At 48.2% G+C, this 19,642-nt stretch overlaps 1 protein-coding gene across 1 annotated transcript in view; it reads left to right on the top strand.

Moving 5' to 3' along the window:
- Positions 1-19,642, top strand: part of LIMK2 (LIM domain kinase 2) — a 52,782-nt gene that overhangs the window by 5,456 nt on the left and 27,684 nt on the right. Inside the window, exon 2 of the mRNA XM_061141515.1 lies at positions 7,302-7,401. Coding sequence (XP_060997498.1) covers positions 7,302-7,401 — 100 coding nt within the window. The remainder of the gene's footprint in view (positions 1-7,301; positions 7,402-19,642) is intronic.

Genomic DNA, 19,642 nt, shown 5'->3' with positions numbered 1-19,642 from the left:
TATATTTCAATTTAAAATCCTAACTGATAGGAACTGGGGGAGAAAGTTATTTGTTTACTTTCTTAGAAAAAAGTTTAAGACACAGGATCTGAGAGGTTAAATAATTTGCACAAGGACACAGAGTCAGGTTTCAAACCCAGGTCTAATTCCAGTTCTTCTGCTTAACCCTTACAAATGTTTCCCAATAAACTAAAGAAGGGCAGAAGGGAACAACAGCAAGAAAAAAAACCTGAGATTCCTGTGTCTGTGCCTTGACCTGAAAAATGAGAGGCCCCTGGTTTGGTGTCATAGACTCTCAGTAGGAATAATCTGATCGCTCCTTTTATGAAGAATCTAAAGTCCAGAAAAGTCCATAAATCATCCAGTCTTTCTTCCTTAGACACTCCCTTTGGTATATTTGGGAAGCTAGTGAGGAGGAAAATCCTTTGGTATGCAGAGAAGAGTATCTACTGGAACATAAATCATTATTGTTAGTCTTGTTGGTAGTCACGTCATTGAAATGTGATATTTTTTCTCTTGGCTGTTTCCTACCAGTTGCTGCCCTGCCCCTTGGCTTCCTGCTTTATCCCTGAACAAATCAGATTTCTATACCTGACCTGTCAACTCCCAGGGGGCACAGCAGTCACCATATTTGTTTTGTGCTGCACTGAATTGGCTGGGTTTTGTTCCTGGTTCTCATTGTCTAGTGGAACATGAGAAGCACCAAAGATTTTTTTTCTCAAGTGAAAGGATAGAATCTGTACATGTTGGTTCAGGTCAGGCTTTATGGTTTCATGAGCTCTCAGTGCTTGGGAATTTCTTACCACTTTGAAGTCAGAAAAGGACTAGTTTGCAGAAACCCAACTCTTAGATCAAGATTAAGGTAAATGTTAGTGTCTTATGGGAAATGCACTGGCTCTGAGTTGGGGTGGTAGGCTGAGCCTTCCACAGAGTAACTGTAGTTTTGAGCAAGTCTCAGCTTGTTTGAGGCTGCCTAGTGTCATGAAAATGCAACAGGTGTGGTGGTCTCAGAACTTGGGTTTGAGCCTTTCTCATGGTTTGACAACTCAGTTATCCTCTGATCCCATTTATGTTTCAGAAAAATGAAAGGGTTAGGTTTGAATAGATGATTTTTAGCCTTACCATCCTGCTACCCTTGTGCCTGCCCCAGTAGAGTCACAGGTTGTTTGAGGGTCACATCACCAATTATTAAGTTGGGAGAGAGAAGCATGTATAAGCTGAATATATTTTATACTGTTTTTCCAAAGATCCTGAAGGTGAGAAACTTCCTAATGAACCATTTATTATAATTGTCACCTTGTCTGCATCACACATTTAGCACTTCTTAAAAGCAAGAAATCCCAGTAATAACCATGAAGGCATCAGTCAATTCAATTCAGTTGCTCAGTCATGTCCGACTTTGCGACCCCATGGACTGCAGCACGCCAGGCCTCCCTGTCCATCACCAACTCCCGGAGCTTGCTCAAACTCATGTCCATTGAGTTGGTGATACCATCCATCCATCTCATCCTCTGTCCTCCCCTTCTCCTCCTGCCTTCAGTCTTAATCTGTGGAGGCATAGTTTTTTGATTATTAAACACCTAAAAAGAGCTCTGTATTGTTCAGAGTTGCTAAGGGCATTTACGTAGACAGGCTCCCTTTTCTAGACTCTTGACAATCAGTAGGCACTGTTAAGTCTGCACACAGGATCTGTAAACACAGTCAAGGGAGAGGTGAACAGCCTGGTACAATGAGGTCTTTTCTTAGAGGAAGACTTTCCAAGGCAGACAGCACTCTAGATTGGTCTTTCACTGGGCCTCACCAAAATCTCCAAGACTTTATATTACTACATTTCTCTTCCTTTTCCTGGAATGAAGGTTGTAAGGGAGAATCATTGACTTTTAAGGCTGTAAGCGTGAGGAAAAGGCCAATAGTATTTTTCTGAAGAAAGTCCAGGCTTGGGAGGCTGAAGGTTCTGAGGGAATTGCGTAGGTCAGTTACAGTGTGACAGACCAGGACATCTTCATGTGACTTTACCTGGAGTTAGTCCCAAGGATACATTCCAGGTGACTCATCACTGCTGACTGTTGGAGCTTATCTTTGGAAATTACCTCTATAGCTGGCAGCTGGGTCCAGTTTTTCAGTTGGATTTGCCACATAAAGGAGTATCCATTTGGCATCCACCTTTAGGCTAGGCCCTGGAGATCTGAAGATGATCAAGATATAATCTTTGCCCCTTAGAGCTGGAGGCAGTGATGCAGAGAGGGCAGTACTGAAGGAGGCAGAAACATTATGAACTGAAATTACAGAACAAATGGTATTAAGCAGGTATTTGACAAAGTGAAACAAACACTTCCTACCTTTAGGGGACCATGAAGGGAAGATGGACGTCTGATGAAGGGGGCAGAAAAGGTGGGTAAACAGTAGCCTAAACACCCAGAGTAACTAGAGGTGTGAGCGTTAGGATGCAGGAATATAAATGTGTGTGACAGGAATAAAAAATAGATCAAGATGTGACTAGAACATTCCTTTGTAAGGGGTGTTAAAAGATAAAGGTTCTTTGGGGCCACCTAGTCGAGGGCCATTTCTTCCTTTTTCTTCTTTAATTTATTTTTTTATTTTTGGCTGTGGCTGAATCTTCATTACTGTGAGCAGAGACTCTTCTTTATTGCAGTGTTCTGGCTTCTCATGTTGTGGAACATGGGCTCTGCAGCATACACACTTCAGTGGTTGTGGTGCATGGGCTTAGTTGCCCCACAGCATGTGGCATCTTCCCAGACCAGGGATCGAACCCATGTTCTCTGCATTGGCAGGCAGTTTCTTAACCACTGTACCACCAGGGAAGTCCTCCTTTCAATAAATGTTTGTTGAGGGATTGCAGTAGGCCAAGGAGCTGACAATAGCCAGCTTTAGTGTGTGTGAGGAAAAGGCAATGGCACCCCACTCCAGTACTCTTGCCTGGAAAATCCCATGGACAGAGGAGCCTGGTGGGCTGCCGTCCATGGGGTCGCGAAGAGTCGGACACAACTGAAGCAACTTAGCAGCAGCAGCAGCAGTGTGTGTGAGGAGCTTGTGTTCCTGCCTTAGGAGCTTTTGCACAGATCTGCCTGCCATCCCAGCTTGCACAGTTATCCTTTCCTCTTTTTGGCCTGGTTAATTTCTCTTCATCCTTTAGAGCTCAACTTGGAAATTACTTCCTTCGGGAATATGTTCTTGTGTGCCCTACCCAACACCATTTGCTCCGTTATATAAACTTGATATCTCCTTCCTACGACTTGCCACAATTATAATGAAAATAATTATGTTAATGTTTAACATATGCTGTATGTTTAATCTCTTTCTCGTGTGCTGCTTTTTTCCGACCGAGCACAGTTAGATACATAGTTGGCATGCAATAAATATTTGCTGAAAGAATGACTGAAGCATGTCCATTGAATTTAGCAATAAGCAGTCACTGTTGATCTTGGTGAGGCAGTTTCAGAGAAATGGTGGGGGTGGAAGTCAAATTGCAGTGGATTGTTTGGTAAATAGGAAGTGTGGAAATGAAGGCAGTATAGTATGTGTAGACAGCTTCTTTTTAAGTTGAAGTATAGTTGACTTACAGTGTTGTATTGGTTTTTGGGTTTTACTGGATATTGAATATGTTTCCCCATGGTTTACAGTAGGACCTTGTTGTTTATCTGTTTTGTATATAGTAGTTTATATCTGCTAATCCCAAACTCCTAATTTATCCCTCCCTGTCCTTTCCCCTTTGGTACTTAAATTTGTTTTCTTTCTTTCTTTTTTTTTAAAGTCTTAATTGAATTTGTTACAGTATTGCTTGTGTTTTATGTTTTGTTTTTTTGGCTCTGAGGCATGTGGGAATTTAGCTCCTGACCAGACCCCCTGCATTGGAAGGTGAAGTCTTAACCACCGGACTGCCAGGGAAGGGGAAAGTGAAGTGAAAGTCACTCAGTCATGTCCGATTCTTTGCGACCCCATGGACTATACAGTCCATGGAATTCTCCAGGCCAGAATACTGGAGTGGGTAACCGTTCCCTTCTCCCAGGGATCTTCCCAACCCAGGGATTGAACCCAGGTCTCTTGCATTGCAGGCGGATTCTTTACCAGCTGAGCCACCAAGGAATCCCTTTTTTTTTTAAATGATGCACTAACTTGTTCTTGATCCATGTTTGTTTATTTACGGTTGTGCAGGCTTGCCCTGGTTGTGGCCAGTGAGGGCTGCTCTCTGCTGTAGTGCATGGGCTTCTCATTGCAGTGGCTTCTGTCTTGCAGAGCTCGGGCTCTAGGCACTCAGGCTTCAGTTGTGGCTCATGGGCTTAGTTGCTCCATGGCATGTGGGGATCTTCCTGGACCAGGGATCGAATCCCAGTCCCCTGCATTGGCAGGTGAGTCTTATCCACTGCACCACGAGGGAAGTCCCATAAGTTTATTTTCTATTAGACAGCTTTTAATACATGTGGCTATGAAGTGGAGAAGCAAGGGTGGTAGCTAGAGGAGAAAGCGGGCTCCAGATTTGTTTTGAATGGGAAAGACTTGAACTTCTTTAAACGGCAGTTGGAAGGAGCAGTGGAACAGGGAGTGGTGGAGACTGTCTTCTGAGAGGTGTGATGGGGTGGAGTCCAGACCAGAGCACAGTGCTCAGCAGTTGAGTTCTGTAGACACTGGGGCATCTGGGTGAGTCAGCTAAGACTGCAGTACAGCAGGAAACGGAGCCAAAGGGCTGACCTCAGGGTGGGGGAGTGGCCGTGCTGAAGGACACGGAGACTTTTCAAAGGTGGAGTCGGGTGGATGTGCGAGGAGGAAGTTGAGGTGGGGATCTTAATCTTTGCCCCCCTAATATCTAGTACGGAAAGCTCAGACGGTAAAGCATCTGCCTACAATGCGGGCGACCCGGGTTTGATCCCTGGGTCAGGAAGATAACCTGGAGAAGGAAATGGCAACCCACTCCAGTATTCTTGTCTGGAAAATCCCATGGACTGAGGAGCCTGGTAGGCTACAGTCCGTGGGGTCGCAAAGAGTCGGACACGACTGAGCAACTTCACTTTCACTTTCAATGTCTAGTACAGAGCATGTGTTAAGTGTGTGTTTAATGGCTTTGAGTTTCTCAAGACTGGAGAGCACCACAGGCTCTGGAGGGTATGGACATAACAAGTTAGCTTGAATATCTTCATAGTGGAAAGTCCTGATTCTTCTTGAATTTTGCAAACAGCCAGAGGTCACTCAGAGCCAAGACAGATTGTTGAGTAAGTGGGTGGTCAGTTCAGAGCCTGTTCCTTGTGGGTTAAAAAGTTAAAGCAAGAAACAGGTGTGGCTTAAAATAACGGGACTTGCTGGGGGTGAGACTCGGCAGTCTTAACAGGCCTTTCATGTGAGAGTTCTCAAAACATTTCATGCCAGTACCTCCAGAACTGGGAAGATTCATTTTGATGTCTATGTTCACTAAAACCCCTCTCACTAAACCACTGTTTCACCCATAATCTGGTTGGAGGAAGTGTCTCAGACTTTTCTGCCTCAGAGTTTGTGAGCTTGTTGGTGCACTGTGTGAGCACTACCACCCTCAAAACACAAAGGCTTCTCCCCCTTGAAAGTCTAAGAAGTTTAGATCCAGGAGGTGATGCGTGCATAGGAGAGGAGTGGGTGGGCTGAGGCATTAAAACTGTCTGCCAACTTGTTCAACTCTTCCCTGTGCTGGGAGGACAGCTGCCGGTGCCCTGGCTGCCCCAGAAGGCCGCCAAGCAGTCTTGAAGTGTGCGGAGCCGTGCATTGTCTATTCATGGCCCCTGTGCCTGTAAACCAGGGTCCGGTGCCTGTCACTGTGCCTGTGGCAGTCTGGAGTTACCCAAAGAGAACAAAGCTGCACACACAGGCACACAACAGAGTCTTGTAACAACTCTGTCCCGTTTCCTAGGGCTGAGTCAGGTACCACAACTTGATCTCAGCTGCCCACTTTATTTCACGAAGTTAGCATCTGAATCACACCAGGAGCATGGTGTTCTATCCCTTTTGGAGGGACATAGACGGACTCTGTGCTACGGCCCATACTCATCTCTGAGCCCACACAGCCCTTCCCCATCCTTTTTCAGCCTTTAATAAACTTTCCCCGTCTTTCAAGGCTCCACTTCCCCTGCAGACACTTTCCTGGCTCCCCTGAGCAGAATGAGCAGGAACTAGAAAAAGCACAGGCTTTAGAGTGGGCTAGACCTGAGCTGGGATGCTAACGCTGCTGCTTGAGCTTTCACCCCCAGCCCCAAGTTTCAGCTCCCTCACCATTAAATGAATATAATACCTGTCTCATGGTATCGTTTTGAGAATTGAGATTGGGTCTGTGAAAGAACCTAGCACAGTTCTTGGCAAGTAGGAGGCATTCATGAAATGTTTGTTCTTTTCCTACTGTACTGGTAATTTCTTTCTCTGAACTAAGTACTTTGCTGTGAAATAACATCTCAGTAAAAAAAAAATTACAATATGGAAGAATGTTTCTTTTCCAGCGCATTTCCTCTTCCAGGAGCAAGGTGATTTATCCAACAGCCTCCAGGGTAGAGCTTAGACCAATGGGTCCAGTGAAAAGACCCATGATGTTGACTGAATGAATGAGCTCCTGGACGAAGTGATGGGAAATCAGCACAACTAGGGCATTTGAGGAGAAGGATGTGTGTGTAACCTAGAGAGTAGACCCTTCTGGGTGCTGGCTAGGGACAGTTGTAGGAAAGGTCGACCTGAAAAGAAAGAGACTTGTTCATTTCTTGTACTCAGGACTGTAAGTATGGGCTGAAAGGAAGGAAAAGGCAGGTTTTGTTTCATTTAAAAAAAAGGAACAACCAGAACCGGCTTTTAAAATATTTATTTATTGGTTGCCTCAGGTCTTTTGTTGCTGCACTTAGACTTTCTCTAGTCGCAGCGAGCAGGGGCTACTCTTGGGAGCACAGGCTCTAGGCACACAGTAGTCAGAACACAGGGGCTCAGTAGTTGTGGCACAAGGGCTTCGTTGGAATCTTCCTGGACCAGAGATCGAACCCGGGCCCCGTGCGTTGGCAGGCGCATTCCTATGCACTGTACCACCAGGGAAGTGCCAGAACCATTTTTTAAAAAGTGGAACGACACTACTTTTGAGGCCATGGAGTCCCTGCCCCTGGGGAGATGAGCAGCTGAATGATTGCTCAGCAGGGATCTTGTGGAGGAGGGAACTGTGCATGTAGCAGAGCATCACTCAGCCCTTCCAACACCAGAGTCTGTTAACTCCATATTCTTCTAGAAGGTAGGGATCCTGCCCCCATATTCCCTGCATCTTCAACCTCTGAACCCCTCGGTTCTGTGTGCAGGTGAAGATGCCTGGAGGTGTCAGGGCTGTGGAGACCACGTTGCTCCCAACCAGAGGTTGTACAGGACCGTCAGCGAAGCCTGGCACACCTCCTGCTTCCGGTAAGTGAGTCTGTTTGCCTGTCTTCACCAATACACTGTGGGCCAGGCACTGGCCTTCATCCTCTGGAATATACAGAACAAGCTTCTGACTTGAGAGTTTCCATCTTGAGGGGTGGTGTTCAAGGGGCAGAGAGGGAGGTGCCCAGGAAGTGCACATGAGCAGAGGTCAGGTGGGGCCCCCTGACGCCAGATGGAACTGGAAGAATGGCACGCAGGCCAGGTAGGCCAGGAGTGGGAGGTTTGGGGATGGGAGGAGCCCTTTTCAGGGTGTCCTGGCACCCTCACCTGCCAGATGAGGAGACTGAGAACGAGAACACGCGGCTTTCCGACCCCTGCACTTCTGATTACACAGGTGCCTTGAGGGCTGTTGGCAGAGCCGGCTCTTCTTCGCCCCAGGATGCCTCCCTAGCTTCCTGCTTTTTGTTATTCACTCTGTTATATCAGTGGCTCTTAGATGATTGTTTGGAGGCAGCTTGTTTTTTTGGAAACAGCACAGCCTTTAATGTCAGATCTGTTCCTGCTCTCTGAGACTCAGTTTCCTCATCAGGAAAATACAGATGTTAATCATCTCTCTCACAGACTTGTTGAGATCTAATGAAGTCAAATATGCCAACGGTCCAGCCCTTGGTAGGTACCCACTGAATAGCTGGAATCCTCGAGAGCACGAGCTTGTCTTTGTATAATACAGAGCCCAGCGCCTGGCCCGCAGTCATTCTTCACCGGGAGGCTGGGTGGGCATTTGTGGCCCTCGTGGTCTGAAGCAGCAGCGCTGTGCTCATGGTGGAGAATGAGACAGAGTGCAGACGGGCAGCACGTGCTATAAATTCCAGCTCCCACACACAGCAAAGCGCCCCCTGTGCTGATAGCAAGTTATTCAATTGACCTTTGAGCACTTGCCTCCACCCAGGGAACTATGTGAGGGGTTGGCCTGGAGGGCTCTGGCCTCTGGAGGAGTTGGAGCACTTTCCTGCCCTTTCAGCTCTAACTCAGAGCTCGCCAGTCTTCACTGTGCATCTGATTGCCTTGGTTACTCCTCTTATCCCCGGGGAAGTTGATTCTACTTCTGTTTTGCTTCTTTGGTAAGATAGGAGCAGAGTGTCAGAGCTGCAGGGGCCTCTGGCTGCCCTTTCATTTTACAGCTCAGCTAAACCAGCAACATCAGAGCCCTGTGAGTTCCCAGGCTGGAACTCTTCCTCGGCCTCTGACCCACATGGTCGTGTTTGTTCCTGCCATTTTCCTATTTGTATGGATATCTTCTATCCAAAATAAGCAAGAATGGCTAGAAAAGCTATAGGAGAATTGCTGGATTCTCCTATAACTAGAAGCACCACTTCCTGAATGATACAGCCACTTTATATCACAGACTCGAGGCCTGAAACCAGAAAGACAAAAATTACATGGACAGGCCGTGGATGAAATGAGCTGGCTCTAGAACTGCAGTCTTGGGTCACTAGTAGGTCTGGTGGGATGCTAGCTTGTTCGGTGCACTGTGTGTGTGAGAGACAGACACAAGTGCGTGCTCCTAAGGAAGTAAGGCGCGTTGTCCTGGGGGCAGAGCACAGGCTGTGAGGAGACTGTTCAGACCTGGCTCTGCGGTTTACTAACGGGCCGTCAGCGACTCCCCTGAGCTCCAGGCACCTCGTCTGTAAAATGGGAAAGGACAGGTCTCGTCTCACAAGGTTGTTCAGGAGGACTAAATGTGATGGCCCGTAAAAGTCCCTGGCATAGCACCTGACACATAGAAAACCACAAATAATCAGTAGTTGTCATTAAGTGTTATATTGAGTGTGTGTCTATATTCCCCTACATGCACATGAGTATTTTAACTTTGAACCACCCTGGCACAGTTAAACCAATGTCATGCCTTTGGGGGAAGCAGAGTATTTCAGTTCAGTCTCCCATTTGCAGCTTTGCCTCACGGACAGAGTCTTTCCGATCTTGCTGTACTGACGGGGCATGTCTCCTGCCTCCTGAGCTTTCCCATGGAGACTGGATGGCGTGGGACCCTCAGACAGAGCCTGGCGGTTTGCCCTTGGGGAGACTGGCTGCTCTGGAGTCAGTGTGTTGTTGCTGTTCAGTCGCTCAGTCATGTCCGACTCTGTGACCCCCTGGACTGCAGCACGCCAGCCTTCCCTGTCCTTCGCTATCTTCCGGAGTTTGCGCAAACTCGTGTCCGTTGAGTCGGTGACGCCATCCAACCATCTCATCCTCTCTTGCCCCTCTTCTCCTCCCACCTTCAGTCTTTCCCTGCATCAGGGTCTTTCCAATGAGTCGGCTCTTCACATCAGGGGGCCAAAGTATTAGAGCTTCAGCCTCAGTCCTTCCAGTGAATATTCAGGGTTGATTTCCTTTAGGATTGACTGCTTCGTTCTTGCTAATTTGACTTTGCCCCAAATTGGACAAATATCTTCAGGGCTTGGAAGGACTGCATTTTCTCTCTGCCTCTGGAAGTGACCTTGGTTATGAGGAGCACAAGGCCTCAACCTGAACGGTCTTAAAAGGTCTCTTCCACCCCAACTGATCTGATTTCAGAGTGTGGGTTCAGAGGGGCCAGGGTCTAGTCTGCTAGAAGCAGGACCCTCCCTTCAAGCTACCCAAAGGAATCCATTCTTTCTGACTCCCAACCCAGCTGGGCTCCAGTTACAATAAAGGAAATGACTTTTCTTCTCCCCTTCCCCCACACCTTTGTTTTCCTAGTCACAGGGTGGGGCTGGATATTGAATGGAGAAATTGCTGGAGTTTAGCCGAAACTCCTCCCCTGGCCTTCTTACACCAGCCCATCCCCTGTCTGCAGCCACATCCGTAATCTTGCCTCTGATAGGGCCTTCCGCCAGATTCTCAGGTTCCCCGGACAATAGGAAACCACTTGAGGCTGGGAACCAGGGCTGTACAGTGGAGGCCAGCTGACAAACCTCCTGGAAGTCCGGAATTGTGCTGGTGCCGGTGGGCGCCTGGCCAGGATCCCTGTGGTCTCTGGATGCTTGGTGACCACCCCTCCCGCTTCCTCTCCTCAGCCTTTGCAGTGGGCCCATTTGGACTCTTAAGTTGCTCCGACCTTCCTTCTCCATAAGCAGTGCTGTTGGTTCTAGAGCTGGCGCCCTTCTCTCTGAAGCTTTATGGAAAACTGGCCCCCTCATGGTGGGGAGGAAAGCATCTGGGCCACACATTGTTTGTTGTTGTTGTTTAGTCGATATGCTGTGTCTAACTCTCTGACCTCGTGGATTATGGCAAGCGAAGCTGCCCTGTCCTTCAGTGTCTCCTAGAGATTGTTCAAACTCATGTCCATTGAGTCGGTGATGCCATCCAACCATCTCATCCTCTGTTACCCCCTTCTCCTCCTGCCCTCAATCATTCCCAGCATCAGGGTCTTTTCCAGTGAGTCAGCTCTTCCCATCAGGTGGCCAGTGTATTGGAGCTTCAGCTTCAGCCTCAGTCTTTTCAATGAATATTCAGGGTTGATTTCCTTTAGGATTGACTGGCTTCATGTCCTTGCTGTCCAAGGGACTCTCAAGAGTCTTCTCCAGCACCACAATTCGAAAGCATCCATTTTTTGGCACTCATTGTTTGTAGCTGAGGTTAAAACAAGAAGCTGTGAATGGTGACCTGGCCTCTTGGCATGTTTGCAAAGCAGGTGACAGGTTTTCTGAAGACTGCCCTTTTCACCCTTGTCAGAGACGTTTGGCCAAGAAGGAGGGAAAAGCTGCCTCTGTTGGTCTTCATGGCCCTGACCTAGAACTCTGCTGTTTGACCTGATCTGACATCATTTGCAGAGGGAAACGCCATGCCCCTTCCCCCCCATGAGGTTCCTGCGAACTTTCAGGGCCTTCTTCCTCAGGATCGTGAAGATCTTTCTCTTTCGAGAAGTGTTTTCCAAAGGCAGAGCTCTGGAAAAGGGATGCTGCAGATAGAAAGCTGTCGTCACCTCATCAAGCTGCAGACCATTTCCTCTAAATTTGTGACTCCAGGAAAGGCTGGTGAAGAAATCACAGGCACAGCCACCGAGACTGTGGTGTAATGGGCTGGCTGACGACAGAGGGTTTTCTGCAGTGCTGAGAGCACCCACACCCCCATCCACACAAGCTCAGTAGCTTGATAATTAGAGTAACAGGTATCACTTATCAAGTGCTCAGTCTGCATCAGATACTGTCCTAAGCACTTTACGTACATTATCTCATTTAATTCCCACAGTACCCTAATAATGGTGGTGCTGGTCTTACCTATTTTACAAATATAGGGAAGTGGAGCTTACTTGCCCACAGTCACAGAGCTAGTAGCTGGCATAGCTGGGATCTGAACCGAGGTGTCCTGCCTCCTCACTTACCAGAGTCTTTGTGTTCCTGACTGGGGCAGTCATTTAACCTCCCTGAGGCTAGGTTTCCTCTTCTATAACGTCACGGTGAAAAGAGACTACTGGTGGTATCAGATAACACTTGAGGACCTCAAAGGCTTCACGAACTCTAGTGTTAACAGAAAGCGCTGTTAAACAGCTCGGCTCCGGGTGTGGGAGCAGTGGAGCAACCCTGCCCCCTGCTGCTGTACTGTTGGTGCTGCCGCCACGTTTACCCACTCAAGACCTTGGTGCCTGCTTACCCGTCTGTCCAGTTTATCTCTAAGGAAGTAGTCCGCCACAGGTCATTAAGGCGGGCTGTCAGCGGCCTGGGGCCTTCCCCACGGGGAAGGGAAAGGGCAAACACCGGGCCACCTTCGGTGAACAGAGGGGCTCTGCTGGTATGTAGCAGAACTGTGTGTCCTTCACTGTGCGCCTTAATCCTGCTCTGTTCTCTGGAAAGAGAAGACTAAGACCCCATAGAAGCCCTGCAGCAGCTATTGGGGCAGAGATGGAGAGGGGTTGTGGGAAGCCAGGGATGGACGACTGATACTTACTAAGCATTGTATTGGGATTTTCACTTAGATTATCTGATTGAAGCGGTTTCACTTAGATTGTCTTCCAATAATCCTGCAACCCCATTTTATCCTAAAACAGGAAGGCCCAGAAAGGATAGGTAACTTGCTCAGGGTCACACAGAGCTGACATCTGAATTCAGGTCTCTCTGGCTGTGGGGGGGGTGGTCTTCTTTCCACTGTGACTTCCACAAAGGAACAGTAGACCTGGATTTGAGCTTTAACTGAGCCAGACCAGCTGTGTAACTATGGACCAGTTCCTTGACTAGATGAGCCTCATTTTCTTATCTCTAAGATGTGGTGGAAGTTACCCACCTCATGAAGTCACTGTGATTATCACAGACGTAGTGGATCAGAGAGCACTGAGGACGTTAGGATGGGGTAATGTAAAGGGTCAGGGGCAAGTCTGTGGTCTTTCGTTCTGACTTCACTCGGAGCATCATCTGCTGTATTAAAGCGTTCAGTTGGCTGCTGTTGGGGATACAGGTTTGACTTGTTGGCCTGGTCTCCTAGCTTGAAGCATTTTTAACAGTGGGCTCTAGTCTGGCTTCCACTGTGTCTCTTCCCTGGAACATTCCCTTGGTCCAGAGGCCAGCGCCACCAGTCTGTCTGCCGGCCACTCTTCAGTCTGTCTTGTCTGGCCTTCTGAGCTGTGCTGGAGGTGGTAACAGGAACCAGAGTTCGCAGTCAGGCTGCTTGAGTTTCAATCCCAGTGCCTCTTGAGTCGCTGCCTTCATCTTCCTTTGCCACAATTTCCTCCTCTATAAAAGAGTGGATTGATTCCCATCTCAAAAGGTCATTCATTGTGCAGACTAAATTTGATCGTGCATTCAGAGCACTCAGCACTGTGCCTGGCTGTGGTCAGGACTTAATAGGTGTTAGCGTTGATTGTTGGTGTCTCAGTCACTCTGGAAGCGGCCCCTTCCGTTGACTTCCCTGAATTTCCCCAATCTCTCTGGTCATTCTGGCTTGTTCACATGTCTCTACCCAGCTCTGAAATGTTGCCGCCCCTCCGGGCACTCTGTTTCCTCCCTGGGCAGCCTCATCCACCCCTGCGGCTCCTGTTGTCCAGTCACTGGTGACTGTATACTCCACACACTGATGAGACCAGTACCAGTCTAGACCTTCCCACCGAGTTCTCGACTAGCTGTCCTTCTGTCAACCTTACATGTCCCTTTGGATGTCTTGTGGGCATCTCAGACCCCGCTGGACCCTCAATCTTCCCCCCCAAACTGACTTCTTTTCCATCGTTACCTGTCCTGTTGAATGGTGCCACCATCCGCCCACTGCCCAAGCCACAGCCCAGGTGTCCTTCACCTCTTGTCATCCGCATATCCAAGTCTGTCAGTCTGTCAGTTTGATTAATATCTCTTTGAATAGTAATATAATAGCTTTGAATGACTCCACTTCTTTCCATTGCTCCTGTCACCGCTGTATTCTGGGTTACCACCATCCCACACCTGATGACCACAGTAGACTTCTAACAGTCCATAGTCACTCTGCACCCCCAGTCCATTCTCCACAGAGCAACCAGAGTGGGTGATCTGTGGGGGAAAAAAAAACAGTGTGACCACATCACATTCTGTTTTCTCTCTGCCTTATACACTTCAGCAACTTTCTAGCGTTCTTAGATAAAGGCCACAGTCCTTTCGGGCGCCTGTAGAGCCCCCTGTGACCTGGCCTCGCCCCACAGCCTCTGTTCCCTCTGCTTCAGCCTTGCTCCTCTTCACAGGTCCAAAACTTGCCCTTCTTTCTTCTGAAGGGACTTTGTTCCTGCTGTTCGGTCTGCCTGGAATGCCTCTTCACCCTCTTTTGGCCTAATTAACACCTGCTCATCCTTCAGATCTCTACCTGGATGAGGAACGGATTCTCAGGGAAGTCGCTGCAGAATAAGTCATGGCCCCTGTTTCACAGACCTTTCCCTTTGAAGACTTTTTTATGGGTTTAAGCTTGAATTTTTATTCACTTGATCATCTCCTTAATGACATTCTCAGATTTATGCTCTCCTAGCATAAATTGGTCGGGGACCACAGGGCTTTTTGCCTGTCATGTGTCACCACTGAGGTCATGTTGGCATGGGAGGGGTCGTTGTTGAATGAATTGCCGGGGGGTGGCCAAGAGATGTGATGTAAGGGAGGCCTTTCCTTGCCCTTCCTTCCTCACATCCTTCCCTCGGCAGCCACTGTGGCTGCAGTTACTGTAAACGGCAATGAGTGATTGGATCTGAATGTTGGGTTACTTGGGACAGCTGCCTGCACCTGTTGAGGTGAGAAGTTAAAGACTTGTCTTCTGCTCCCGAAGGAGCCAGAGAGGCTGGCCCAGGAGTCCTCCTGTCCAGCGGCAGGTCTTGACCTGTCCTTCTGTATAGGTACAGTCCAGACAGGAGCAAGCCCTAGAGAGAGAAAGAGCTCAGCTACTGTGGCCCAAACTGGTTATGAACTGCCCTGAAATCTGCCAAATCCCAATTGTAATTGTAAGTTTTAAATTTTATTTGTTTTTTTAAACTTTTAGAAATCTTTGAAAGATGGCATTAGCTAAAGATGACCAGTGAGTATAAAGTAGCCGGGGGAAAAGTATCTTTGACTTGTGGGTGATTCATGGTGGGGAGAGTGTGGATGGTTGGGTGATTCCCCAAGAACTTGGAGGTGAAGTTTGTCCTGTGGGAGCTAGAGTGATTGGGTCTGTGTGGAACGGGAGCAGTCTTGTGTGGTAGTTGAGAAAGACTCCAGAACCAGATTGCTTGGAGGCAAATCCTGGTCCTGCCGTCTACTAGCTGTGCACCTTGAGCAGTTACTTAGCTCTCTGTGTGTTGTTTCCTCATCTGTGAAATGGAGACAGCTGCCTACTGCCTGCCTCCTGGCATTACTGTGGGGGTGAATGAGTGAAGCCCTGTGTGGCCCTGGTGGGACCAGGGCTTGCAGAGCGAGCGCTTGTCACTGTTATCTGCTTGTTGGTAGCTGCCAGGGAGCCAGATGTCTCCCAGGGCTGAATCAGTTTGTGAATTGGCGACGCTTGCTCCTTGGAAGAAAAGCTGTGACCAACCTAGATAGCATATTAAAAAGCAGAGACATGACTTTGCCAACAAAGGTCTATCTAGTCAAAGCTATGGTTTTTCCAGTAGTCATGTATGGATGTGAGAGTTGGACTATAAAGAAAGCTGAGCGCTGAAGAATTGATGCTTTTGAACTGTGGTGTTGGAGAAGACTCTTGAGAGTCCCTTGGACTGCAAGGTGATACAACCGTCCATCCTAAAGGAAATCAGTCCTGGGTGTTCATTGGAAGGACTGATGCTGAAGCTGAAACTCCAACACTTTGGCCACCTAATGTGAAGAGCTGACTCATTTGAAAAGACCTGATGCTGGGAAAGATTGAAGGCAGGAGGAGAAGGGGACGACAGAGGATGAGATGGTTGGATGGCATCCCTGACTCAATGGACATGAGTTTGAGTAGGTTCCAGGAGTTGGTGATGGACAGGGAGGCCTGGCCTGCTGCCGTCCATGGGGCCGTGAAGAGTTGGACATGACTGACTAAACTGAACATACCTAAAGAAGTAATGATTTTTTCTCAGTTAAAATTAGTTTAAAAACTAGTAGAAGCCTTCCCTGGTGGCTCAGTGATAAATAGTCCACCTGCCAGTACAGAAGACATGGATTCGATCCCTGGTCCAGGAAGATCCCACATGCCACGGAATGGCTAAACCCATGCACCACAACTATTGAATCTGTGCTTTAGAGCCTGTGAGCTGCAACTACTGAAGCCCACACTCCCCAGTGCCTATGCTCCACAAGAGAAGTCACTGTGATGAGAGACCCTCGTGCCACCATGAGACAGTAGCCTCCACTCTCTGTAACTAGAGAAAAGCCTGCTCAGCAACAGAGACAACCAAAATAAATAATTTTTTAAAAAAAGAAAAGTCAGTAGAATAATGAGTGTCCAGCAATGAAACAAAAAGTGAAAAGTCAGGCAAAACTAGAAGTATGTCCACATAGAGAAACCGAATCTGGGTTTAGTCACCAGAAGGGCCGCCTTTGTTGCAGGTGGGGCTGGTTTGGTTAGCTCACAACTCCCAGAATGATATTTCTCTCCATGACTCTTCATTTCCCTTTATCTTAGGTTCATGCTCACATTACAGCCTTCTGATGCCTAATTCAGCTTCCTGGGATTCTCTTTTTTTTCGGCCACATGGCATGTGGAATACTAGTTTCTCAACCAGGAATCGAACCCTCACCCTTGCAGTGAAAGTGCAGTATCTTACCACGGGACCGTGAGGGAAGTCCCTAAACGGACTTTAAAAAAGTAAATAAAAGGACCACCTCGATGGAGACCTGGCCTGAGGATGAAGCTGTGCTCTGCTGTTGGTGCACACTAGCTGGCCAGCAGGCTTCAGTGGAGGTACGCGCAGCCAGCTGTGGGCTTGAGACAAATGCCAGTAGTGGGAGAGGAACTGGCAGCACAGGACCGGCACTCCCTTTGTATTTCAGTCTTCCTGTTCTCTTTGTTGAGAGCCTCTGCTTGCTTAACGCCTCTGATGACTCCTCTTGCCCGTGGGCAACCTGGCTCTTGGTGGTCTGGCCTGCCCACCCCCCCCCATCATCCCAGCCTCCCGCTGCTCGCCCATCATATGTGCCTGGTGCGGCGGTGGATGGGCCTGCTCTGTTCCGCCTCAGTGCTTTTGCATATGTTGTTCCTTCAGCTGGAATGCCTCTTGTCTGCCTGGCGATCAGCCTGTTAGATGCAGCCAATCCCTCGTGGAGGGGCCTCCCCACACGCGCCCGCTCTCCTCCCCACCAGTCAGAGGAGACTCTCTCTCCTTCTCTGTTATTCTCCTTGTATAACCTCAGTCATGGCTCTGTCAGTATTTGTTTACATGTCTAGCATCACTCCCCGAGCATGAAATTCTCTCAGTCTGGAGCTGTATCCAGTTCATCTTTGTAGCCCAGAGCTTGGCAGAGTGCTAAGAACACAGCAGGCACTTGGGGTTTGTCGGGCAAACCATGTTTTTGTCCAACGACCACCTTTCTCTTTTGACTTTTGGATAAAGCCTGTCCAGTACACATCATCACCATCTCTTCACTCTGCAGTATTCTCCCAGGTGAGATCGCTTTTTCTGACATGGGGGCATGGAATAAGACCTCCATCTGTAAATGTCATTCTGGAGTCTAACGCCAACAGTGCTGCAGCCTTGAGGGATGGCATGCCTTCTGCACAGCCCAGCCCATGGTGCTAGAACCCCTCCTTGTTTGGGCACTGCTGGAAGAGTGCTAACAGGCTCTCTTTCTCCACCTTCCTCCCCATGACCAGGAAAAACCTCCCAGTACCTCAGGCCGGATTATCCGAGTGATTTTCTATGTGTCAGTCATCTTCTGGTCCTGCCTTACCCAATTAGTGATCCTGGTTAGATCAGGAGGGGCTCTGTCTGCTCCTGTCAGTAGCACTGACTCTTGCAGCAGCACCGGCTATTTTTGTTTTTTAAATATTTATTTATTTGACTGAGCCAGGTCTTAGTTGGGGCATGTGGGCTCTTTAACTGTAGCATGTGTGATCTAGTTCCCTGACCAGGGATCAAACCCGGGCCCCCTGCATTGGGAGCATGGAGTCTTAGCCTCTGGACCACCAGGGAAGTCCCTGGTTTTGCTTTTGTCAGCCCTTGTGCTTTGCTTTGTTAACTTATTTCAGTTCCAGAGGTGGCCTTCTCATGAGATGACCCTGTATTCTGGAGTCACCTTCCCCCACTGTACCTTGAGCAACACTGCAGTGTCACTGAGGACAAGAGAGAGGCAGCTACGGTGGGTTCCAGACGAGTAAGAACAGCGCCAGGAGGGGGGCGTCCCCAGTGAGCCAAGGCTTCACATGATGTCAGCCACCAAACCTTTCTTTACTCGAGTTGCATCCAGAATAAGCAGATGAACAGACTGCCTGTAGCCGTTTCCTCACTCGTAGCGAGGGGATGCTAGTCATCTGTCCTGCCTGCCTCAGGTTTTGTGTGAGAACAGGATGGAATCAAGGGGAGGAGCACACAGGAGAGAGGAAAGCTGTGGTTTCAGCCTTCAGTCTGCGTCGGAAACACCACAGCTTATGCAGAATGCAGTTCTTGGGCTCACTCTCAGCAGTTCTTACTACATCCGCCTGGAGTGGGCTCAGGAATCTTCATCTTTAACAAGCTGCCCAGGGGCGTCTGATGCCGTTCTTTTAACCACGGTTTCAGAAACACCGCTATAAATCAAAGAACAAGTATAAAATAGTTATTCGAGGCAACTTTAGTGCCTTGGACCTGGAATCCAAAGTCTTGGGTTAAATCCCAGCTCTGCCCATTCCTAAACCTGTGACCTTGAATGACCTTCTCTTTGAGCTTCAGTTCGTCATAAGTACAAAGCAGACGATACTCTTGGACCTGGAATCCAAAGTCTTGGGTTAAATCCCAGCTCTGCCTATTCTCAGACCTGTGACCCTGAATGACCTTCTCTTTGAATTCCAGTTTTTCATCTGTAAAATGGAGCTGTTACACACCAACCTCACGGGTATGAGAATTAAATGAAAATGTTCATGTCAGCAAGCCCACCTCAGTAAAGGGCTCATGGAATTCGGTCAGTGTTTTACAGAAAGGGAGCAAAGTGTCCACTACTTCTGGAACGTGGTGTTGTGTTAACAAACACAAGACAAAAGACAGTCCTTGGCACCCAGCTTAATCAGATGGCACAGAAGTCTGAATAGAACCTTAGAGTCCAGAATAGTTTCAAGATAGAGTCCTTGAAACTCAGAAGGGAGGATGGAAAGCCCAAGGTATGCAAGGGTACCCAATCACATGAAATGTGTTTAGATGTTCACATGGAAAAATTATTTCCCAATATACTGAAGAAAGAAAGGCGGGGGTGGGGCGACCTTATGGGTGTAGCAACAAAACCACTGTTAGTAACTTTTGAGAAACTGTTTAGAATGGGATAATCCCCCCAGGTATAATTGCTTGTTACTGTATAATTGTTAATACCTGCTGTGTTCCAGGCATTGGGGATCTAATCATGAATAAGAATGGAGGTGGCTAACTGGCCCCGTTTTCAAAAAGGAGGAAAAATAGAGATCCTGGAAAAAATACTCATAATCTTTTTGACTTGACTCCTTCACAAAGTCCTGAGGGGATTTTGTGGACAAATTCCAGTGGGGTTCCATGGAATTTTGCAGATGATGGAATAGGTGGGCAGCGAGCACTTAGGACAGGGGCTGATCTCGAGGCTTCAGCAGCCGTGGATCCGTCGTGACTCGTTAGACCAGACTTCATGTTCTCACTGGGTCCTCTTGAATTCTACAAGGCGTTGGATAAAATCTTTTATGATATCCTGACAGT

This window comes from Dama dama, chromosome 5 (assembly GCF_033118175.1).
Source record: "Dama dama isolate Ldn47 chromosome 5, ASM3311817v1, whole genome shotgun sequence".
In the NCBI taxonomy this organism is placed as follows: Eukaryota; Metazoa; Chordata; class Mammalia; order Artiodactyla; family Cervidae; genus Dama; species Dama dama.
The sequence above is the reverse complement of the archived record's forward strand: the minus strand, read 5'-3'. Positions and strand labels throughout refer to the sequence as shown.